Source organism: Leptonychotes weddellii, chromosome 4 (genome assembly GCF_054177405.1).
Source record: "Leptonychotes weddellii isolate Sample4059 chromosome 4, ASM5417740v2, whole genome shotgun sequence".
Lineage (NCBI taxonomy): Eukaryota > Metazoa > Chordata > Mammalia > Carnivora > Phocidae > Leptonychotes > Leptonychotes weddellii.
Genome location: NC_138372.1, coordinates 43,318,832 through 43,344,874, shown reverse-complemented (window position 1 = coordinate 43,344,874; position 26,043 = coordinate 43,318,832). Strand labels below are relative to the sequence as shown.

Here is a 26,043-nt window from a genome sequence, read left to right as displayed (position 1 = left end):
AAAAATTTTTAATGAACACATATATAACTATGATTTAGATATGATTGTTAATATTTTACTGCATTGGCTTTATGTCTTGTGTGTGTATTATGTAATTTGAAAGTGAGTTTTATTCATCATAAGGAGATACTTAAGCAAGTACTCAGGTATAAGATATTCCCCTACATAACCACATCATTATCATTTAATAAGCAGTATTTAACCTAAAATAACCTGAAAGCAAATCCATATGCAAATTCCCCCAAGAGTCCCAGTTGTCTTCTGAAGCTGGTTTTTTTTTTTTTTCAAACTAAGATCTAATCAGAGTTCACACATTGCATTTTTTTGTTGTCTCTTTTTAGTATCTTTTGAAAAATAGCTTAATTAATGTATAATTGCTATAAAATAAATTGTACCTATTTAAGCTGTATAGTATAAGTTTTGACGTGTGTACACCTATGAAACTAACACCACAATCAAAATAGTGAACATATTCATTATCTCCAAAACTTTATAATCCCTTTCCTGATCTTTACCTTCCCATTCTCAGGCAACCATTGATCTCTCTGTAACTATAAATTATTTTGCATTTTCTACAGTTTATATTATAGAGCTGGAGTCATAGAGTATGAACTTTTTTGGAGGGAGCAGGGTCTGGCTTCTATCACTTGATAGTATATAGAGATAAAATTGCTTTTGTATATTGCTTTTGTATCCTGCCACCTAACTAAACTCATTGTGATATATTTGGGTTTTTAAAATAGATGATCATGTTATGTACGCATAAAGACCATTTAGCTTCTATGTTTCTTGTCTGGATGCCATTTATTTAGTTAGGCATTTATTCATTCTACTCAGATACTAATTGAGTGTTGACTAGGATCTCCAGTACAGTATTGAATTTAAGTCGTGAGAGCGAGCATCCTTGCCTCAGTCCTGATCTTAGGAGGAAAGTATGGTCTTTCACCAATAAATATGATGTTGGTTATAGTTTTCTATAGATGTCCTAGCTTACTGAGAGTTTTTTATCAGGGTTGGATGTGGGATTTTATCAAATGCTTTTTCTGTATCAGGATGATCATGTGGTGTTTCTTTTTCAGTAAATAGGGTGGATTACATTAATTATGAATTTTTACTCAACCTTACATTCCTGGGACACATCTCAGCTGGTCATGATGTAGTCTTTTTATATATTGTTGAATTCGATTTTCTAAAATACTGTTTTGTATCTATGTTTATGAGAGATATTACTCTGTAGTCTTGTAATTTTTTTTTTCTGGCTTTAGTATCACAGTAATGCAGATCTTATGGAATAAAATGCAAACTATTAATTTCTTTTCAATTTTCTGGAGAGTTTGAATAGAATTATTATTAATTCTTCCTTAAATGTTTGATAGAATTGCCCAGTGAAGCTATTTGAGCTGGGAGCTTTCTTTGCGGGAAGGTTTTTAACTACAAGTTCAATTAAAAAAACAGATATAGGGCTCTTCAGATATATCCATTTCTTTCTGAGTTAGCTTTGGTAGTTCGTGTTTTTCAAGGAATTGGTCCATTTCATCAAAGATATCAAATTTAAGATTTTCTCTTCCACTAGTTTTAAGAAATTTGATTAGGATATGTCTTGAAATAAGTTTCCTTTGTGTTTACTGTGTGTGTGGCTTTTTAAATTTGTTGGATTTGTGGGATTACAGTTTTCATGAAATTTGGAAAATGGCCATTATTTTTTCAAGGTTTGTGTTTTTTTTTTTTTTGGTCTGCCATCCCTCCCCTCTTTTCGGGGACTCCAGTTGTACATATTTTAGGCCATTTGAGTTATCCTACACCTCTCTGATGCCTTTTTTTTTCCCTTGGTTTTTTATTTTTGTTTTCTTGGTTTCTATTGATATGTCAGGTTTATAGGTCTTTTTTTTTTTTTAAAGTTTTATTTATTTATTTGAGAGAGAGAGAATGAGAGAGAGCACATGAGAGGGGGGAGGGTCAGAGGGAGAAGCAGACTCCCTGCTGAGCAGGGAGCCTGATGCGGGACTCGATCCAGGGACTCCAGGATCATGACCTGAGCCGAAGGCAGTCGCTTAACCAGCTGAGCCACCCAGGCGCTCGGGTTTATAGGTCTTTATTTCACTGTTACAATATCTAATCTGCTGTTATCCAGTGTGATTTTCATCGAAGACTTTGTACTTTTCTTGTTTAGATGTTCAGTATAGGTCTTTTTTAAAAAAACATATTCCATGTCTCTACATAACATTCTCAGATTTTCCTTTAAGTTCTTAAACACTTGGTGTATTGTTGTAATAACTATTTAATATCCTTATCTGTCAATGCTGTCATTCATGTTATTTAGAAGTGAGTTTTTATTAATATTTTTCCTGATTATGGTTCACATATCCTGCTTCTTTGCTGCCTGGTAATTTTTAATTATAAATTATACCTTATTAAATGGTGTATATTTTTATATTCTTATAACTGTTTTTGAGCTTTTTTCTAGAATGTGGTTAAATTCCTTAGAAACAGTTTGATTTTTTTTTTTTTTGGGTCTTGCTTTTAATCGTTGCTGGGTAGGGCCAAAGTAGCTTTTAGTCTAGGACTAATTTTTCTCTAATGAGGCAAAACCCTTCTGAGTAGTCTACCCAATGTCCCATGAATTCAAAGATTTTCCACTTTGAAGGGTAGAAATAGACACTCTACTCTGCCCTCCATGAGCCCTGAATATTGCTCCTTAATACTGTCAGGTGATTCTTTCCCATCTCTAGGGACTTCCCTCATGGGAGTGCCCAGTTTAGAACTCATCTGAGTACACCAGACAGAGTTCCCTGCGTAACACCTTCTGGAGTTCTTTCTCTGTACAGTTCTGTCTTCTCTTGTACTCTGCTCTGTGGGGTCTAATTACTGTGGCCTGCTTGAGCTCCCAGCTTCATCTCTTCAATTTAGGAACATTGCTGGGCTGTGCTAGGTTTCCCCTCTCTACATAGTGGCCTAGAAACTGTTCAGGCAGGAAGCTGGGGCAATTGTAGGGCTCATCACATTTGTTTCCCATCTCTCGTGGGTCACTGGTCTTCATTGCCTAACGTCCAGTGTGTTGAGACCATTGTTTCATTTATTCTGTTTTTTTTTTTTTTTTTTTCTTTCAGTTGTTTTCAGTGGGAGGATAAGTCTGGTTCCTCTTATTCCATCTTGACCCCAATCAGTAGTACGAGGATTATATTTGAAAGGATCAGATTTGTATTTTAAAAAAGAGATTTTGAAACTTAGATTTTACTATTCCATTACATGCTTTTCCCCTTACTTACTGCCAGTTGCTAAAACCTACTGTTATTTTTGCTTAACCCATTTCTTATTCCCCAATAATGTAGCTGTTAAAATAAAAAGATTTCCCCCAACTAAAACTAAAAAATGAAAAGAAGAAAAAATCCAAGTTTCTAAAGTATGTGTTGTAGAGTAAAAAAAATAAATAAATAAAAGTGAGTAAAAGCTGTTTGGTTTGTATTGCTGGGGGGCATTGCTGTGGGGGTGGTGGTAGAAACCTAAGGTAATTCAGTCTGAGATATGTCAAGGGAAGAACGATTGACACACCTCTTTCTTAAATGTTATGTTCCCAATTTTGTAAATAAGTATTTTCCAGAGATATTTATGACTTATTTTTTTTGTGTTCCAGATAATCAAGGAGAAGAAAGATGAATTTCATCTATGGACTGCAGTCTCCTACTAGAAACTGTGTTTTCTTCCGATTTCATATGTTGGCCAACTGGAGAAAATGTAACACACTAGCTGTAACCTCACCAGACTGTCATCAAGGACAAATTAATCGTATAGTTAATAAGTATCAGGGTCTGGGAGTAAATCAGTGTGATAGGTTGACTTTTCTTGCTGAACATTTTTATTTCTATAAGACTTTTAGTAACAAAAGACCAGGATGCCTCTTGAGCACGAGATGTAGGGAAATTGGGATGGTTACCCCAAAATGTACTGTGTGGAATGACTCTTTTTCAAGACAGCTACTGATAAAAGAAGTTACAGGAGTTCCTGCCCTTTCACTATTGCATCCTCTAAACTGTCTTCATGAAAGAGATATCAGGAGTTTCCACACTTCTCCTCGGTTTCAAGCTGCTCCGGTTCCTCTCTTGTTGATAATTCTTAAACCAGTGCAGAAACTATTTGCAATCATTGTAGGCAGGTAAAAAGCTTTTTAAAAAAATAAACTTTTATATTAAAAGGTATTTATAAAATTATACTTTTAATGAAAACTTGTTAGATTTCCCACCCATATTTAGCTCAAAATTAAGTTTCTAAACAGTTGGGTCTACCCGGTTTTGTTAATGGTTTAGTAATCTTGAAATGATTTACTGCATATTATTTTTTTAAGATTTTATTTATTTATTTACTTATTGAGAGAGAGAGACACACACACACACACACACAGCCAGCGCAGGGGGAGGGGCAGAGGGAAAGGGAGAGAATCCTAAGTACACTCCATACTGAGCACGGAGCCTGAGATCTGTGAGCCTCACAATCCTGAGATCATGACCTGAGCCGAAATCAAGACTTGAATCATTAACCGACTGAGCCACCCAGGTGCCCCAATTTACTGCATATTATAGTATAAAAATATGATCTTTAAAAAATTATATAGATACTTTTTAAAGTATCTTTAAATGATTGCAAGAATGTTTATGATTGCAAGAATGAGAAATGTTGGTCATAGCTTGTGTGTAAGAGCAGTACTTACAAATGTGTTTAGTTATGGAATCTGAGGCAATGGGTCATGAAACTGAAGAGCTTCACTTATTTAAGAATGGGCTCATTCCTAGCCAAGTTAATGCTTAACTGGTATTTATTAATTATTCTATTTACAACACATCTTTGTTATTTTCTCTTGGGTAGTCCATCATAATAATTATGTTTTTACAGCTAAATAGGACCTTATATTTAATTTAAACCTTTCCCCATAAATAATCTTGTTTTCTCTTATTTGCTCCATTTATTGAAGAAAGGTAAAGTTAGGCATTGTTTCCTCATAAAGCTTTCTTACCTTTGATGACTGACTGTGAAGGCCCTTTTAGCCCTCTGACTCCCATACTAACCAAACCAATTTTCTTCCTATCAGAAGTTGAGAACTTGTACTCTCTAATGTATTGTGTTCCTTATGATTTGACATTGGCACCCAGAAAAAAATACGGCTGTGTTAACTCTTGATGTAAGTAACGGCTGTCAGAGAAAACCAGAGCTAGACAATAGTTAAAGCAGTAAATACAGATTGTATGCAGGACTTTTGCAGTAGGGGAAGAGAGACCTAAGTATAGAACCAGAGTTAATTTTGAATACAGCATGGGCAAGCGGGAATTTATAGCCAAGGAGCAGGGTGAGGTTTGGTGGATGGAAAATTACTAAGAGGAAACATTAGGAGTAAGGGGGGGATTCTCCCTAACCTGACCCTACTAGGCTTCTTGCTGAAGGCAGGTAAGGGTGGTCAGATATCATTTGGGGGCTGGTGAATGATGAGGAACCTGATCAGATACTGAGGGTGATCAGATATGGAGGATGGGGGATTTTGGGTAAACTGATTTAGCAGGATTCTTGCTGAAACTGGACAACAAAGAGAGAAATACAGAAGTCTAAAGGTGAGGCCTAGTTGAAAAAAGTCTGAGTAGAGTCTGGTGGAAGAGAGAGAATCTTTGTCACAGCTCAGCCCAGGTTCTTAGGCCAACGGCTTTTTCATCCTTTTTAATCATTATTTTTTGAAAGATTTATTTATTTTGACAGAGAGAGACACAGCGAGAGAGGGAACACAAGCAAGGGGAGTGGGAGAGGGAGAAGCAGGCTTCCCTCTGAGCAGGGAGCCCGATGCGGGGCTCGATCCCAGGACCCTGGGATCATGACCTGAGCTGAAGGCAGACGCTTAACGACTGAGCCACCCAGGCGCCCCTTTAATCATTATTTTTAACTTTTTGTTTTTATTACTATTTTAACAACTTAACATTTTCTTTCATGGTTTCATCATACTTTTAAGCAAAGAATAATAAGTCATATAAAGTTTTAAATAGGAAATAAGTCTGGCCTAAGTTTCTTCAGGTTGAAACACTTTGAGGCATTTTAGGTGTGTCACTTAATAAAATTAAGATAACTTGAAGTTGTTTTATAAGATGAATTGTATCAAGAGAATGATGTATGTATCTTAAATTTTTGTTGTGATTTCACAGATGAACTTACAAGGAAAAATTTTGTCCCAGTGTTGAAAACATTGCTTCTCAAAAATGTCTGTGAACCCCAATAACCAGCGAAGAGTATTGTTGCCTGGTAGAAAGTAGACCTCCTCGTGTGTTAACCATACAGTCTCTCATTTCCTTATTTATGGTGTTTATGTTCTTATTACCTCTCCTTTGTCATGTTCTTGAGAGGATAGTGGACTTTTTGCTGGTGAGCAATATTTACTTCTAAAATCAACGCTGAGGTAGTTACCTTTGTACCTTGCTAAAGTCCTGGCAGATTGTGCCAGAAGTCTGATGAGTGGTGGGGAAGATCGTGGTTAAAGGTATAGATTATTGTATTGTAATCCCCTCAGATGTTTATTGGGCCAGTTTGTCCCTACTAAGTGGTTAAGTGCTCAGACTCTGGGATCACACTTTCTTCCTTGCCTGGTTTTCCCTTATCACTTCTGCAACCTTGGGCAAGTTGCTTCACTTCTCTTTGTCTCAGTTTTCTCTTCTGTAATGGGGTTATTGTGAAGGTTAAATGAGATGACATGTATAACAATTAGAATAGTAGTTTGCATGTGGTAAGCAGTCAATAAATGTTAATTAATGGAAGTTGTGTAAAATAGCTACTCATTTAGTGTTCACCTTTAAAATAACCGAAGAAGAAAATTTAAATGAACATTAGAATTTTTAACTATAGTTCTATATAACGGATTACTTTTTCTTTTAGCTAAGAATTTTATAAATTGAAAAAATTCATCTATACAGAGAAATATATCACAAAAATTCAAGTGTTTGATGACATAAAATCCTAGCATGAGATTAAGTTTTGGTGATATGTGCTGATACTATTGTCAGAACTTTGAATTCTCTTTTTGCTCTAGGGGCATAAGGAAATGGTGGCAGGCACTTCCTCCTAACAAGAAGGAACTATTTAAAGAAAGTTTAAGAAAGAATAAATGGAAGTTACTCCTTTGTTTCAGTAGTTTTGGATTGCTCTTTGTAGTGTTTTATTTTACTCACCTGGAAGTGAGTCCTGTCACAGGAAGGAGCAGGCTACTATTATTGGGGAAAGAACATTTCAGACTTTTATCAGAACTGGAATATGAAGCAGTAAGTAGTAAGAATTGTTTATAATTAGATTGCTTAATATAATACTCAAAGCAGGAGAGTTTCTTAAGTATGAAAGATGCACTACTTTTTTATGTTAGTCTTTGATAGAAAATTAACATTTTCCCAAAAGGCCTCAAACTTTTCATACTTAGTATTCCTCCTGCCTATGTTGCTTTTCTTCTCATTCACCCAGCTAACTCCTGCTCATCACATGTCACCTTAAATGTCACTTTCTCAGGAAAGCCTTCCTTGATTATCCAGGCTGGGTTAGGTAGGTTGGCTACATTAGGCTCTAGGGGGTATCCTTCATACAGGCTAAATTATGAATGAGCTCATTTGTATTTGTGTCCAGTGCTTGGCTCTATTGGGGTCAGATCGCCTACTTTTATTTTCTCTTTGCATACTGTATTCTTCCTTTAAATCACTTATCATGAGGGTAACATAATTATTTGCATAATTATTTATTTGCTGATCTGTCTCCTTTGTTAGCCTAAGCTCTATGGGAACACAGACCCTGTTTTATCATTTTATCTTAAGTACTAGCACAATGTACAAATTAGTGCTTAGTAATATATTTTTTTGGATAAGTAGGTACGTAATAGAATTTTGTACCTTGGAAGTAATGTAGAATAGGTTTTTTTTCCCTAAAACATCATTTTTGGCAAATTATTATATTTTTTGAATGCAAAATAAAGTTGGAGTTCAGAAGCCTTAACTCCTTAGCAAGTACAAAGTAAGTTAAGCATTTTATCCCACTAGCGAGTTTCTTGAGGACAGATTCTCTTTTTCCAGTTCTTAGCACACATATAGTATATGCTGTTAGTATTTGTTGAATTAAAGTCTCATAGTCTCACTTGACAGTTTTGGCATGGCTAAATCTTTACATCTTTTTATTTCAGTTAAGCTTCTGAGTTTGTCGGTGGCAAGTTACCATTAAAAAAGAAATAACAATGTTTTTTCACTAAAAATGTTGTTCCTAGTAAAGATAAGATGCATCTCTTCTAGTAGAATTTATACAGAGATTAGAAGTGTTTTTTAGGATAGTCTTGTCTGAAGCAAGTTTGAGGAAAATGTTCTGGAAAGATTGAGGCAGGCCTAGGGTTAAATTAGTATTGCTTCTACCATTCATATCACTTAGAAGCTTTAAAAAATTATATCTTCATATACTTTTTATTTTTTAACCTACAAATGTAATAACCTGCTTGATACAAAAATTCAAGGATATGTTCTTATAGAGATATTATAAAATGCTATTATTATATATAATTTTGCTTGTTTCATCTACTTCAGAAGGGTTAATATAATGTTTTTTGTTTCAGTTTACATTGGTGACTTGTGTTTTTTAAAAAATGCTATTGATATTAAAGACTATTTCAGATTCCAATTCTATAAAAACATCTCAGGGAAGGTTATAAACTTCTTGATCCATATGTGAAAGGAGTTACACATTTTATGGAAATTAATATTTTCAGAACATCTTTAATTTTCCTACACTTGAAAGGGTTTCTCATGAATATAGCTCCAGAAAAGTGTCTTCATATGGTGGCTAGTCTTACTCAACATAGTGTAGAGAAAATGACATGCCCATTAGTTCTAAAATTTCAGTAATTTCCTTTGATTCTGTGTGAATAAAACTTTAAAATTAATGAAGTGTCCTTTTTTTGGTAGAAGTTGTTTTTTTTTTCCCATTAAGTATAGGATGTTTTTTCAGTGCGGTATGAAAGTAATTTTGTATTGTACTTCCTTATGTGAAATCTTTGTTCCCTAGGCAGTGTTTTGTTTTCCAAAATATTTAGGAAAGTAGAAATCATATTTAAGCGTTCTATTTGTTTATAGGCTAATAGAAAAGATGAAAGCTTTATTTCAACCAATTTATATGAAAAATCTTAGTTATTAGAATTCATTCCATTTGTGAGAAGCCACAGTGCCTTGGCATGAATAATTCAAATTTAAGGATTTGAGTGTTTAGTATATGTAGATTTTTACATAATTAAAAATTAAAATGTTCCACAATAAGTAGCCATATAACTTTTCATGAAGCAACATAAACATTTTGTAGAGCTACAACTCTCTTAAAATAAAGATGACTTTTTAATCTTTCAGTGGATGGAGGAATTTAAAAATGATATGCTCACTGAGAAGGATGCCCGATACCTAATGGTTAAAGAGGTGGTTAATCATTTGATCGAATGCAATAAAGATATCCCAGGGATCTCTGAGATCAATTGGATTATTCATATGGTTGATTCTCCAGATGTAAATGCCTTCGTGCTTCCAGTAAGTGAAAGTTCTCACACCTAATGTTTAATTGTTCAATTTAATGTCCTTGTTTTTTTAAGGTGTTCCACTTGCTTACATTATTTTCTTTATGGTGCAGAATGGACAAGTGTTTATCTTCACTGGGCTTTTAAATAGTGTGACTGATATCCATCAACTTTCCTTCCTTCTGGGCCATGAAATAGCACACGCAGTACTTGGGCATGCTGTAAGTACCTAGAATGAATGTTTAGTTCTTGCAATACTGCTTTGAAGTTAGCAAGTTAAATCTTTTAAAACCGAATCTTTTCAGTTTTCTTTTTCTTTAAAAGATGGAATTTTAAATTTAATAATTGACTTATTCTGTTACTTGAAAAAATATGGTTGGCTAATTGTGAGAATTTTTATGGTCTTTAGTATTTGATACCTGCATAATTAGTATTTCTCTTAAATACTGTTATCACCTGTCTCTTTTGTTAAAAAGTAATTATTCTCAACCTCTAATTATTTCAAATTAGATTTTAAACTTTCCATAATTATTAACATACTTGTAACCTGTTCAGAAAATTAACTATATGAAAGTGATATTACTATTTAAGTAGGTAAATCAGTTTTCTTGCTTTTTTATTCATTCCCAGAGGATGGCTTGGAGCATCTCTGAAAATCTCTGGAATGATATGCCATATATAATTAATGCAGAGTAATAATAATGATAGCTTGCCATTTTACAGTTTGCTAAGCTTTTAAATACATACCTTCTCAATTATAATTTTATACCATCCTCATTAAGTATGTATTTAATATCCCTAGATTCTATATGAGGAAACTCCTCTTAAGTAACATGAGTAATGTGGCCAACTGGCAAATTGGGACTTTAACAAAGTTCTTGTGTTTGCAAATCCAACACTGCTTCTTTTTACCACAGTTACCTGATTATTGGCAGCACTTTTTTATAATGGATCATAGAATTCAGGTTGATTTATATTCCTGTGAACACACATCTGTTTGACTTGGTATGAATCCAAAAAACTAATGTATTTGTTTACTCATATATTTATTTTTATTCATTAAAAATAAGCATGTCTCTTGTCCACATTAATTAGGAAGATGTATATTTCCTAATTGAAAACATGAAGGTAAATAGTGAAAGGGTCGTGAAATGCTATATTGGAAATGCAAGTAATACTAATATTAAATGGAAATGATAATGTTATTAATCTCTCTAAAAGTCATCTCAAATTCTGTCTATTCCTTAAAGTATTAATAAATTGAGGTGGGCCACAGTTGTGCTTTTCTGAAGCACAAATAGTAATTATCTCCTTCATTTCTTCTGAGTTACAGAAAAATATAAAAAACATTTTCCTTGAACAGATATATACAAAAATAAATCTAAGCAATCGAAATAGATTGCGTTTCAAGAAAGGGCTTCATAACTGCAAAATCAATCAATTTTGGTCATTTTTAGCATTTAAGAGATGTTCATATTCTGTGCCTTTACTTTTCTGGCCTTTAGATCCGTGCCTCATTCAGCATATTGTCATCTCTGTCAGCACAGGAATGCTAATTAGATAAGATATAAAAAGAAAATAGTCTTAAAAATTGAAAATAGTTATTAATATTTTTTTGTAGAGGTCTTACACATTATCAGTACTGTATTTTCTCTTTTAGCAGTCTCCATTTTGATTTGATGTAGCCTTTAATGTTTTCTTTGTTCCACAAATACATATTTAAAAAAATTCTGTAGTTTTCTAAAACTCTGTAATAGCAATTTTATTCTTTAATAAATAATAACAAGGATTTTCTCTTCAGTAATGACTTTATCATTTGTAATTATACTCTTTTGTGCTAAAATAATTCCGTAATTGTTTTTCATGACACACAGTTCGTATAATAAAGCAAAGAATGCTTTGTGAGCGCAGATTATATTGTTAGGAGAAGTGTTCTTTGTGATTATTGTTAGTTGTCAGCCGTGTTTCATACGTTCAAGTAATGATTCCTACACTGTCAGTGTCAGCATTACATTAACATTTATTAATCAGCTTTAGTAGGGAACAATGAACAGTCCGGTGTGTTAAACTTGTATTTAGAAATTATTACTCAAAACAACTACTTTAAGTAAAATTGGTTACTGCTACAAATAAATATAAAAACTTCATAGAAGTTGACTTCCTAGTGAGAAATACCAGAGTGATAGAATTGCAAACTGGCATAAATGAATCATACTTTATATGTTAGGTCATAAAGTCCAAAAGACTTTTATTTCAAATAAATTTCTAATCTTTTTCTGAATTTTCCGTGTTTTAACTCTTTCATATGTTAGGTAGTATTTAGTCTGTCCAAAGGTATGAGCATAATAAGCACATTTGTTTACTTTAAAAATTAACGACTACATTAGAAACTAAAACTTCCTGGGTTTGATTCCTTGTCCCTTTACTAATAGCTCTGTGAAATTTGGCAACTCTTAGCTTCTCCTCATCTTAGTTTCTTTATAAAATAGGGATAATTGTACCTATTTCACAAGATTATCATGCTTGGTAATATAAACATACATTCTTACATATTCATGTAAGAATATACATTCATATCTATGAACCTGTCATTGTGTCTAAATGATGTTAGGTGGCTCAGTAAATGAATGAGTGAATGTATATACACGTAAGAAAGTATGTGAGCAAGGGATTGAATTAAAGCACACGGAAGAAAACGAATATGATTTTAGTTGGTGGAGGTCAGTTAAACATGTAAATTATTTAATGTGATTACACATGATGAACTAGAAAAAGGTGTATACTGTTTTAATTTTTTTGGTATATACTCTTAATTTATTAAATGTAATTTTCATTATTTTGATTATTCTCAGGCAGAAAAGGCTAGCTTGGTTCATTTATTGGATTTCCTAGGTCTGATTTTTCTCATAATGATTTGGGCCATTTGCCCTCGAGATAGTTTGGCACTTTTGGGCCACTGGATACAGTCTAAACTGCAGGAGGTAAGTGTGAGACAGTAAGTTGAATTTGTAATGGCCTGTGATGAGGATATTTTAAATATTACTGTAAAGTAATAGATACCAGGGATGTTTTCACATACCATGAAATACAGCTACTAAATTTTAGTGTCTTATGTTTTCTCATTTCTAGGGGATATTCTTTTTTTTTTTTGGTAAAGATTTATTTATTCTAGAGAGAGAGCACACGCACACGTGCACATGCACGCAGGCATCAGCAGGGTGAGGGGGCAGAAGGAGAGGGAGAGAGAGAAGCAGATTCCCCACTGAGTGTGGAGCCATCAGGGTTCGACCTTACTACCCAGGAGACCATGACCTGAGCCGAGACCAAGAGTCAGCGGCTTAACCAATTGAACCACCCAGGCATCCCTTTAGGGGATATTCTTAATAATGAGCATTCAAATTAGAAAATACTACATCTTTTAAATGGTGGGGGATAGATGTGTTACCAGGGCTTGGCAACTTCTGGCTAACATAATATTGTGAGGGGGGGAACATACTTATTGGTCTTAAGGAGAGAAAACATGGTCACAAATCCTTTCTTTCCTTGTATCACTTTACCTTCAGACTTTTCAGTTTTGTCTCTCATAGTAACTGTGGTGTACTTATTATGACTCTCCCTTTCCTCAAATATTTGCATTCTGATGGGGAACTCTTAAAACCTGTAAACTTCTGTGGGCACTGTGTTGCTGAAGCTGCTTCACCACCCTCATCTCCTTACTCCCAGTTAAACTAAAATTACCTGGAAAATACCGAAAGGATAATCTTATTGGGTGTTTGTTAACTTTCATTTTAGAACTTATGTATAATGATAATCGTTGTAGAATTTATTGAGGTCCTCATTTTGTTCAAAACATTGCACTACTGAAAGTAGGTCTTGCAGTCTTGATAATTGCTTTGTTAACTATGATTAATTATTTTATTTTACATCTTTCTTTACATAATTCCTCTTGTCCTGGGAGGTGTGGTGATTCAGGAACAATCTGTTATTTGTTTATTTAATGATTTGTGGAGCACCCATCATTGTGCCATCTGGGTGCTGTTTAAATGTAATGTAAAATTCTTTGAGACAAATTGCTTTTGAAATTGGATAACTAAGTCTTTTATTCAGTGTTACCATATCGTCTGGCTGCATTTATATTGAAATAAAGGTTCTTAAAAGGAAAAAAAAAAGAATGGTTATTACTTAGGTTACAGGATCTCATATTTTGAATTTTATTTCTGTTACTGATATTCTGGGAAGTCAAAGGAGTTAATTTAGTTTTTTCCCCATTTATCAGTACATAGCTTTTTTCTGTAATGTAATCTGAAGATTTTGTCATAAGAAAGATAACTTGTGGCTGTTTCTCCCTTGAAATACTTGATGACTCCTGCTACTTCATATAATTCTTTAATAATTAAACTAAAAATAAAGTAGGGATTACTTCTCTTTGAACCCTTTTTCCCTAAATCAAGGCTCCCCCAGTAATTTTGGTGATGAGGAAGTGTTTCTTTAGAAAGCCTTGCTCCTTATGATTGGAGAGCAGGAGAGGATATTAATAGTGAAGTCATAAAGGAGTGGGAATTGCTGACATTCATTTGCCAGAGAAAAGAAGAAACAAGGGCCTTCACATAACTATCGGGGAATCCTATTTTTGTAATCTTAAAAGATTGGGGTATAATGTAGCAGCCCTCATAGAGTGCTACCAGGTACGGTTTTTGAAAGCTATTCGTAATAATTATAGTAGCTAAGATTTATTGAGTACTTACCATATGTTAGGCGCTAGGATGAACACTGTAGATTAATTATGTACAGGGGTTAAGAATACAGCTGTGAACATGGGGCGCCTGGGTGGCTCAGTTGGTTAGGCGACTGCCTTCGGCTCAGGTCATGATCCTGGAGTCCCAGGATCGAGTCCCGCATCGGGCTCCCTGCTCGGCAGGGAGTCTGCTTCTCCCTCTGACCCTCCTCCCTCTCATGCTCTCTGTCTCTCATTCTCTCTCTCGCAAATAAATAAATAAAATCTTTGAAAAAAAATACAGCTGTGAACAGATGGACCTATATTTGAATTTAGGCTCTGTTAGATCTAAATTCTATAGAACTTGGGCAGATTACTTCACCAATTATAGGTCTGTTTCTTCATCTGTAAATTGGCATAATACTGGCTAACTCAAAGAACTATTATGGGTTTAATGATGCATTTTAAAGTAGGATCCCTCAATCTAAGCACTATTGACATTTTGCACTAGATAATTCTTTGTTGTGGGAAATTGTCACGTGCATTTGCAGGATGTTTAGCCTCTAAACATCTACTCTAAACATCTGACCTCTACCCACTAGATGCCAGTAGCACTTTCACCCCCCTCTTCCCTCCCCCACAGTTGTGACAATCAAAAATGTCTCCAGGGGTGCCTGGGTGGCTCAGTCGGTTAAGTGTTCGACTCTTGATCCCTATCGGTTCAGGTCATGATCTCACCACAGGTCAGGATCTCAGGGTCGTGAGATTGAGCCCCACATCAGGCTCTGTGCTGGGTGTGGAGCCTGCTTAAGATTCTCTCCCTCTGCCCCTATACCACCTGCGTGCACTCTCTCAAAAAAAAAAAAAAAAAAAAAAAAAAAGTCTCCAAACATTTCCAAATGTCCCTGGGGGACAAAATCATATCCAGTTGAGAACCAGTGATTATAAAGCATTTAGCACAGTACCTAATACAAAGTAAGGACTCATTAAATAGGAGCTATTATTATTTGCTCATTTTATCCTGTCTATAACCCTAGGGGGTTGGTGCTGTTGCTACTCCATCTTACATATGATGCTACTGGGCTTAGAGGGGTTAAACAATTAGCCAAGGGTTCACAGTTAATAAGTGTCAGCATGTGGACTTGAGTGTAAATTTCTGTCCTTTTAAAGCCAATGTTTTCAACCAGTTATGCTATCAGGAGACTTGAGGGACCCTGGCAGATGGCTCATTGAGAGTGAAGACACGATATAGTATGTTCAGCAACCTAGAAAAGACATGATCGAGCAGGAAGAAAGTCATATCTAGTAGTCATGTGCTGTGGATCAGATTGATTATATTATTTCTAGACATCACTGACATGTAGCTACCTCTGAAAAAGTGTTTCCTCTATTAATAACTCTGTTCTCAAAAGTCCTGTCTATTGATCCACCTCCTATAAATTTTAGTACTTACTGAAAATTAGAATTTAACTGGAAAGCATTCACATAAATACAAGTAATTAGAAAAGTTAAAATTACGATATCTATTTGTATTTTTTTATTGAAGTTGGAAGAAAATTTCATTTCCCTAACTAATCAATACTTAGAAAAGAAAGATGGAATTAAGATAATTTATCAAAGAAAGAAAATTCTCTATGGTCAATTTTCTAACTGAAATAAGTTCTCTAGTAGTGTCAGTGGTTATTATCTAGCTATATTTTTTCAGTTGCCTTTTAAAACTGCAAGATCAAAATGTTCCTTGGCCATATTAAAAACTTGCTTTAACGAGCTTTCTTAGGGGATCCTCTACACAGTAGGTAGAGATTGTAATTGGGAAAATAGAAGTGCAGGTGTCCCCTGCTTTCTGAAAGTTTGTGTTATGTCACTTGGCTTTTAGGCTTTTTTCTTAAAAGCAAACAGACTCTTTGGATTTCTTTTGGTACCTGAAAACAGGTACTAATGTACTAAGGTACTAAGTCTTTTGTAAAAGCAAAGTAGTGTGAGGCAAACTTTTGGAAAGTGAGGGATACTTGAAGAGTAGTACTCCTCCCCCATTATCCATGGGGTGGGGGGAGGGTGGGATATATTCAAGACCCCTAGTGGATAGGCCTAAAGCCTCAGATAGTATCAAATCCTATATATACCATGCTTTTTCCTATACATACATATCTGTGATGAAGTTTGTAAGCTAAGTACAATAAGAGATTAACAATAATAACTAATAAAATAGAACAAGTATAACAACATACTGTAAAAAAAGTTATGTGAGTGTGGCCTCTCTCAAAGTCTTATTGTATGTACTCACTTTCTTGTGATGATGTGAGACGCTAAAATACCTATGTGATGGGATGAAGTAAGGTAAATGACGTAGGCGTTGTGGTGTAGCATTAGGCTACTATAGACCTGACCATGTGTTAGAAGGACCATCTGCTTCCATACCCTTGCTGACTGCGGGTAACTCAAACCATGGAAAGTGAAACCATGGATAAGGGGGATTGTTGTACTCCATGTGATACTACAGACTGTCCAGAAGTCTGTAGGCATAATATTTTTAATATTCTTTTCATGTTTTTAAAATATTAATCTGTGATGGAGGAAATAAAGGCTGCACTTTGTGTTTTACATCATGGTGTTCTTTAAATGTTAATCATGGAGAGCATAAAAACTTTATCCTAGATGCTCCATGAAATTAATTTTAAAAATCACACTTTGTTACTCCTTTTACTGTGAAATAAATATCCTTAATGGAGCTTCTTGTTCTTATTTCTTCTTAGTATATGTTTGATAGACCGTACAGTAGAACATTGGAGGCTGAAGCTGACAAAATTGGACTACAGCTTGCTGCAAAGGTAAAATGCTTGGTAGTTGAAAAAACACAGTGCCCTTCACACAGTAAAAGATAAATGTACATTGTCTTAATGAGCTGTGGCATGAGCAGAGAATCAGAGTTGGACTGTATGAAATTTTTCATTAATACCTTTTTAAATTTGTGTACTCTAGAAGCTGATATACTATCTTTATTTTACTCCTCTTTTTGTTGATCTAAGGGGGCTTTTTTTAGTAAAATAATGTATAATTATTTTTCCCCACTCAGAGAAAGGTTTGTTCTATTGTAGATCATACAAATTTCTATTGTATGATCCTAGATGAACCACCTGAATTTTTATAATTTAAACAGAAGAACAGGCTTATTACTTTGTATCTTTGAGATTATTTTTGTTGCAGCAAATGACTGACCTTGGCTAGCCACAGAGAGCAGCTCTGAGCCTTTACTATGATTTAAGTTGGCTTTTGCTCATGTCTCCTTTACAGGGCACTGCATGCCTGCCTGCTGTTTTTATCATCTGTGATAACTGAGCATTATTAGTAGAATTTAATATTAGAAGTAAAACTGCATTTTTAAAAATGAGTAAAAAACAATGCCACTTTGTACATTAAATTCAGATTGTACTTGATTCTTTGTTGAGTTTCCAGTAGTTATTAAAAGTCCTAGCTATTAGAAATCACTCTTATTTGAAGTTCTTATTATGAGTTTTATAGATTTAATTTCATAAATGAAGATATTACTCATTCACAAAAGCAAAAGTAGTTATGTGAATGTTGTATAATGAGAATTGAGTGAATTATCTGACTGTAGATTGAGGTTCCCAAATAGTGGGCCACAGATTGGCACAGTTTCCTAATTTCAGTGTACTACAGTCTATGAAATTACACTTTTAATATAAGTGTGTTTTGTGTTCTGGTTAAGAAATCTTTGCCTATTTCAATAAATTGTTACTGTTTTATTTTAAAGAAGCTTATGATTTTATTACCTTTTAAAAATACACTACACGGAAGAGGTTAAGATAATTTCTTTCCCATGTGGATATCTAATAGCCTCAGCCCTGTTTATTGAAGAGTTATCTTTTCTCCCCTATACTTCAGTGTCTTTTTGTCATAAATCTGGGAGCCTATAGAGAAGTCTATTTCTGGACTCCCTATTGTATTCTATTGGCCTGTTATCTGTCTTTGAGCCAATGCCACATTGTCGGTATAGCTTTGTAGTAAGCCGTGATATCTGATATCTTCTGCCCTCCAGTGTGGTTCTGCAAGATTGACTTGGCTATTCTTAGTCCCTTTCCTTTCCATATAAATGTCAGAATCAGCTTATCAAATTACACACCTGAACAAAAACATGCTTGAGATTTTGATTGGAATTGTGTGAATTGGGGACAGTTGACTACTGTCAATAATATTGAGTCTTCCAGCCCATGAGTGATTTATTTGTCCATTTATTTAGATATTCTTATAATTTCAGTATTATTTTCAAGTGTGTGTGTGTGTATGTATGTATGTGTGTATAGGACTTACACATCTTTTGTTAAATGTACTGCTAAGTGTTTGACTTTTTTGATGTTATCGTGAAGTGTCATTCAAATGATCATATATAGAAGTGCAGTTTGTTTTTTATAAATGAACTTGTATCCAACAACCTTGCTAAAGTCACTTAATTCTAATAGTGTATAGATGGTTTTAGATTTTATTTATACACATTTGTGTTGCCTGTGAATGACAGCTTTAGTTCTTCCTTTCCAATCTATGTACTTTCTTTTTTTTACATTATTGCAATGGGCAGAACCTTCAGTACAATGTTGAGGGTGAGCGGAGAGCACTTTTGTTTCTTCATGACCTTAGGGGGAGAGCGTTCAGTATTTCACCATTCTGGTGTCTAAGGTTTTTTTTTTTTTTTTTTTTTTTTTTATCTGACTTTTTAGAAGAGTTGCTCTTCTATTTCTAATATGCCAAGAGATTTCTTTAAAATTATGAGTAACTTAAATTTTATCAAATTCATTTTTTTGTCTTGATGACTATAATTTTTCTCCTTTAATCTGCTAATGTGGCAAACTACATTGATTTTTATTTTACACAGACAACTTGTTATTTTTGAAATAAGCCCAATTTTATCAGTTACATTATCCTTTCAGTATATTACTGAAGTTGGTTTGCTAACGTTTAGCTTAGCTTCGTAAGAGATACCGGCTTGGACTTTTCTTTTCTTGTAATATCCTGTCATGTTTTGGTATTAAGATTATGCTGGCCTCATAAAATGAGTTGGGAAGTGTTTTGTTTTTTTGTTTTTTTTTCTTTTCTCTGGAAGAATTTGTGTAATATTAGTGATACTTATTTTTTAAATGTTTGGAGATTTCATGGGTAAAGCCATATGGGCGTACAGATTTTTTTGTGGGATGGTCTTTCGTTATGGATTCAGTCTTTTTAACAGATATAGAACTATTCACATTTTTCTGTTTTTTGGTCAGGTTTTTTTTTTTTTTAATAGAGAGAAAGAGAGTGAATGAATGAGGGGGGAGAGGCAGAGGGAGTGAGGGAAAGAAGCAAGGTCCATGCTGAGCGCAGAGCCTGATGTGGGGCTGGATCTCCTGACCCTGAGATCATGACCTGACCTGAAATCGAGAGTTGGAGGCTTAACCAACTGAGCCACCCAGGCGCCCCAGTTTTGTGTCAGTTTTTGTAAGTTAGAACATCTAGAAACGTATGTTTTGTTTAAATTCTCAACATTACTGGTATAAAGTTTTTTAATTTACATATAAATCTATATTTGCATTTTGTGTTTTTTTACTGAAGTATAGTTGACACACAGTATTACATTAGTTCCATGTGTACAAAACAGGGATTTGACAACTCCATATGTTACGCTCACCGTAAGTGTGGCTGCCGTCTGTCACCATGCAGTGCTGTGACACTGACTGTGTTCCATATGCTGTACCTTTCATCCTGTGGCTTATTCATTCTATAACTGGAAGCCTGTATTTCCTGCTCCTTCACCTATTTTGCTGCCCCTTCATGCCCATCTCCGCTGGCAACCATCAGTTTGTTACCTTTACTATATTTTTAATGTCTGAAAGATACTGCATTCTACAGCTATATTTTGTTTATTTATTTATTGAAAAGTTAATACAGTTTTATTTAAGGAGTTTCACATGTTGTGATTCCTTCTACTGCCAATCACCTTAGTTCTTCTAAAGTTTAAGTCATAATCTTCAAGGTAGCCCTTTTTTTTAAAAAGTTGTGTCTTGACTTCAGCTCAGGTCATGATCTCAGGGTTGTGGGATCAAGCCCCATGCAGGGCTCAGTGGGGAGTCTGCTTGAGATTCTCACTCCCTCTCCCTCTGCCCTTCCCCCCCGGCTTTTCCCCCCTGCTCACGCACTCTCTCTCAAAATAATTAAATGAATCTTTAAAAAGAAGTTTTGCTCAGTCCACAGTTCTTTAGTTTGGCTTCTTTGATTCCACTTGAATATGGACATGCTTCAGAAATTCACCAGCTATATTTGAGATCCAGTTTCTTTAAGCAGTTTACTTTAGGGCCATGTTTAGGGTCTGAGTAGATGCATCTGCCTAGTTCTCAATTTCACATACCCTCTAAACATGAATAAGTTCAAACTGTATTCACTCCTAGACTGTCACACCCTGGAATAGTACAGATTATTGGGATATGCCAATACCTAAGATTAAAATAATTTGACTATTGGTTCTTTCATGGTTTTAGCAGATCTGTCTTGTGGTTCTTTCCCAGAGATAACACACATTTCAGCATGTGTATTTTCTGTCACTGTCTTGTAGCTCACTAATCTTACTTTCAGCTGTGTCCATTCTGCCATTAAACTCATCTTTGACTTAAATTTTAGTTATTGTATTTTTCCATTCTAGAATTTCCATTTGATTCTCTTATTAAATTTCAGTTCTCTGGTGAAATTCTCTGTTTTGTTATAATTTTATTCATATGTTCTTGATTATGTTAATCATAATTGTTTTTTAAACATTCATGTTTTTTAACTCTAATTTCATTATCTCTGGGTCTGTTTCTACTGTCTGTTTTTTGCCTTTGGTCTTGTTTCTTGGTATGCTTGCTCATATTTGATTGAATTCTGGACATTTCATATAAACAGTACTATTGGCTCTGAATGATAGTTTCTTCCATTATAGGGGATTCTCCCTTTAGTCTGGAGGACAACTAGAATAGAGCAGATTATTTCAGTCAGTCAGAGCCTGAGCTGGGTCTTCATAAGTTCCAATTTACCTCTACTTCACCTTCATTCATAGGAGTATTGCTGTTCAGGGAAGTGTGCTGAAGGTGTGGAGTATTTACTAAGTTCCTTCTCTGTAGTGGTTTTTGAACTGCGGTTTTTGATCTGCCAGCACCATGAGACTGTTGAAATCTCTGTTCGGTTTTCATCCACTTTTTGTTTAAAAAAGTGCCCTGTGCAGCTTAAGAATCGATAAGATGCCTTGGTGAACTGGCATCCGGTGGTGGTTTTGCCCTCCTAGCTTTTAAATCTTAGCTTCTCAAATTTGGCTGCCTTATCAAGCCTGACTTGTAAGTTTCGGCTCTCTAGTCCTGCTAAACAGCTGAAAACTCTTCTTAGTCACCTCTTTCTGCTTGGATTTCTTTTGAGTTCTGCTTGTATTCTCAGCCTCTGGCTCTTCAGTGCTTAGAATTTTTTTTTTTTTTTTAAAGATTTTATTTATTTATTTGACAGAGAGAGAGGCAGCGAGAGAGGGAACACAAGCAAGGGGAGTGTGAGAGGGAGAAGCAGGCTTCCCGCGGAGCAGGGAGCCCGATGTGGGGCTCGATCCCAGGACCCCGGGATCACGACCTGAGCCGAAGGCAGACGCTTAACGACTGAGCCACCCAGGCGCCCCTCTTCAGTGCTTAGAATTTAACAGATTTCACTGAAAGCAAGAGCAACACACAGATCAGACTCACCTCCTTGAGCTTTCCTTCTTCCTGGAATTTTGGCTTTTCTAGTCTTGGCTGACTCGGTAACTCTCCAGTACCTTTGAACAAAATTATTTATATTTTATCCAGATTTTCTAATTTTTTTTATTGAAGTATAATTGGCATACAATATCCTTTTAGTTTCAGGTATACATCATATTGACTCAATATTTTTATACGTTACAAAATAATCCCCATGATAAGTGTGTTTACCATCTGTCATGAAAGTTATTACAATATTATTGGCTATATTCCCTCTGCTGTACATTATATCCCCATGACTTATTTATTGTATAACTGAAAGTTTTTACCTCTTAATCCCCTTCACCTATTAGATTTTCTAATTGTGTTTGATAGGAACATTGTTCTGCTGTAATTATTTACTCTGTCACTGCTAGAAGAGGAAGTCTCTAAGTTAGTCTTTTTAATAGCTACCTAATATTCTGTAATGTCAATAATTTATTTAATTATGTATCCACGTACTTTTGGGTTATTTCCAGGGTTTTTTGTCATTGTTTAAATTGCAAATAATTCTGTAGTTGGCATCCATATACACATATCCTTATGTTCCTTGCACTTTTATAGCAGTAGGGTGGGATTGCTGGCATTGCTATGTTTATTTTTAAAGGATACTCCCAGTTATTACAGAATGTTATGGCAAATCTTAACCAATGACCTATCAGAATACCCTTTTTTAAATACCTACATCAGCACTGTTTTCAGTATCTTTAGTTTTTGTTAATTTGGACAAAAAATGGAATCTCATTGCTTTTAAAAATGCGTTTTCTTGTCTAGTAGTAAAGTTGAAAATATTGTTTCATTTTTATTGACTATTTTATTTCTTCTTTTGTAGATTGCCTTTTTTTAAATGTTTTTCTGGGTAGAGTTTAAAAATACATATTCTAGGCCCCACACTTGGAAATTCTGAATCAGTAGCTAGATGATGAAACCCTGAATCTGAATATGTTTAGGAACTTCCAAGTTATGCTATCTAGGCAGGTTTGGGAATTACTACTTTGAGTGATCAAATGCTAGTTTTATGTTTTTGGGTGGCTTGGTAAATTAAATTTTCTGTTTTATTTAAGAAAGTAGAATGAAATTAGATTAGTAAATATTGATATTACAAGCCATGTATTTTTTAAGAGAGTATATCTAGATAGATATAATTATCATTTCATTTTCTAAAGCACATCTAACTATTGTGTTGTGGACGAGGTGACCTTTTGCCAGTTGTGATACCATACTTGGTTCAAAGGAGAAAACGATACTGCTACAGATGTTAAGTCTTGAATGCATAGTGATCAAGGTAGTATCTTTGCTATGGAGCACTTAGGATATAATGTTCTTTTTTTTTTTTTTTAAAGATTTTATTTATTTATTAGAGAGAGAGCATGAGCACAAGTAGGGGGAGGCAGAGGGAGAAGCAGACTCCCTGCTGAGCAGGGAGCCTGATGCAGGGCTCGATCCCAGGACCCTGAGATCATGACCTGAGCGAAGGCAGACACTTAACCGACTGAGTCAGCCAGGCACCTCTGGAACACTTAGGATATAAAAATGCCATGTCTGAGTACAGGTATTTATTTCCTATCAAAAGGGAGGAACACTATTAGAACCTCAGATAATATATTGATACTACCATTTATTCTGTGATATCATCTGTTTAGATGATAACACCATTATCTGTCATTTAACAGTATATTCTAATACTGTGCTTAGTATGATATATGTATTGTCTGATCTAATCCTTTAGTAACTCTGTGAAGTAGTGATTAGTATCATTATTGATAAAGGAACTGAAGCCCATATAGGTTAAGTTACCTTCTTACAGGTACAAAAGGGTAAAACCATGATTCAAACCCAAGTGTGTATGATTTCAAAGTCTGTTGCTCTGGTTTTGTTTCTGGTCTTATCATAACCTCTACTACAGTTATATTTCTCAAGATCAACTTGTTGTCTCCATGTTGTCATATCCCATGCATGCTTTTCTACCTTTATCTTGTTCTTTCTCTTAGTAGCATTTGACACTATTAACCATACTCCCCTTTAAAAATATGTATATATTTGTGTGATTAGCTACACATTTCATTGTTGTTTAGTATTGTAAACTCATACTGGGAAATATCAGCCCTTACTGCCCCGTCGCCTTATATCCCAGAAGTGAAAGTCACCTTAACTTCTTTAGCGGTTTACCTCTGTATTTCCACATAATCTGTTTATTTTTTAATTTCTTGACTCATTAGGTTTAGATGATTGATTTCTTGTTATGGAAGATTTAATCTTTTATAACCCGACTAATGTTTTTATGTGCTTATTTGCTATTTATATTTCCTTCTTGGTTAAGTATTGTTCAGTTTTTTTCCCCTCCACATTCTAATAGAATTGTCTGTTTTCTTACTATTGACTTCGGAGTCAATAGTTTTTTTTTTACATATTCTGGATACAGTCATGTGTTGGATATGTGATTTGAAAATGTTTATTCCTTATCTGTGGCTCATCTTGTCTTAACAAAGTTGTGTGTGTGTATGTGTGTTTTGTTTTTTTGTTTTGTTTTTTGTAGAGCAAACATTTTTAATGAAACCTAGTTTAAGGTACCCCCAAGGAAACTGCCAATTTCTGGGGTGAGCTTCTTTCTAATACCTTAACCCACAAATTCCAACTACTCCTTGCAGCCCTAAAGTCTTATCTTCTAACTCCTTAGCTTAGCCAAACTTACCATGTTCTGCTTGGGTTCTACCCATTTACATTGTGGTCAGGAAACTGCCTCCAGGCAGAGAGCAGGAGCAAATCCAGGGATCGCTAGTACTACACAGTGTTTCTCTTCCTCTCAAGAATCACAGTCTTATCTTGCCTTTTGTCCAGTACCTGAAAATGTTTGCCTCGTGTAGTCTGTCCAGTTTCATGGTTATTTGTGGTGGGAGGACAAATCCAGTACCAGTTAGTCTCATGGATGGAAGTATATACATCCCCAAATTTGTAACTCATGATTGTCCATATTTTATAAGAAGGCACTAAGATACTTTTCAGAAGGTCTGTATACCTAGGTTGGGATAGTGGACTCCACTGTAAGATGATAGGGCAGTGAGCTAGCTCTCTCTTTGGGAACTTCTATATGGAATATATATAGGCCCTTTCTCTGTGGCTGTTTAAGTGTCTTTGCAGAAGAATCCTATAAAACTGGCTATTGTTTAAGGGTTAGAAAGGGAGAGGGAGATGGGGTTATCCCATTCATTGTGGAGACTCTTCTTTAAATCTCTATTTGAATCTTACACCTCAGCCCTTTTACCTTGAGTATCAAATACAGAACCTTTCTGGAGTCCCCATGGTGTGGGGTATCAATCAGCTGCCAAAGAAGCAATGTAGTTTAGTGATAATGAGCGAGCTCAGGAACTTGACTGCCTAAGTTTGAGAATCTGCTTTGCCAGCTCTAGAGTACTAGCTCTGTGATCCTGGGTGAGTTTTTATCCTTTCTATACCTCAGTTCTCCTCATCTATAGGATAGGAATAGTAATTGGACCTATATTATAGAATTAATACAGTTAAAGTCCTAGGAGCACTAATCTTCTAAATCACTTATATTTAAATGTATGCCTGTGTTTCAGCTACAGTCAAAAAATTAAAAACAAAACAAAACAAACAAGTATCTGCCTGTTACTTCCTCTTTCTATTTCACAAGTATCTCAAGCCTAATACATTCAGTATATCCTTGATTTTTCCCTCAATCTACTTCTAGTTTTCCTCTCCCCAATAAATACACCACTTTCTATTCAATTGCTTTTGGAAAAAATCTGGAGTCCTCCTTAGAACTTCCTTCTTACTCATTCACATTGAATCTTTCACCAAGTGTCAGTAGTTATTTCTATAAAATGTATCTCAGTATGTTTCTATCTCTACCATTAGCATTTTTTTTTTCCATATTTCCAGTCCTTTATTCAGAAGTTACATGATATAAAATGTATCCTTTTCTTGATGGCCTACATTCATTCTTTTTTTGTTGTTGTTGTTGTCTACTGTGACTTACTTTTTTTTTTTTT

At 34.9% G+C, this 26,043-nt stretch overlaps 1 protein-coding gene across 6 annotated transcripts in view; it reads left to right on the top strand.

Annotated features, from left to right (window-relative positions):
- Positions 1–26,043, top strand: part of OMA1 (OMA1 zinc metallopeptidase) — a 71,800-nt gene that overhangs the window by 4,568 nt on the left and 41,189 nt on the right. For 5 of the 6 annotated variants that reach the window (XM_081818496.1, XM_031042178.2, XM_006746020.2 and 2 more), the window contains 6 exons: positions 3,632–4,150; positions 7,052–7,280; positions 9,384–9,557; positions 9,658–9,765; positions 12,397–12,525; positions 17,012–17,086. In XM_081818496.1, coding sequence (XP_081674622.1) covers positions 3,651–4,150; positions 7,052–7,280; positions 9,384–9,557; positions 9,658–9,765; positions 12,397–12,525; positions 17,012–17,086 — 1,215 coding nt within the window. In that variant the 5' untranslated portion in view covers positions 3,632–3,650. The remainder of the gene's footprint in view (positions 1–3,631; positions 4,151–7,051; positions 7,281–9,383; positions 9,558–9,657; positions 9,766–12,396; positions 12,526–17,011; positions 17,087–26,043) is intronic. The other variant, XM_081818495.1, reaches the window with a different exon arrangement.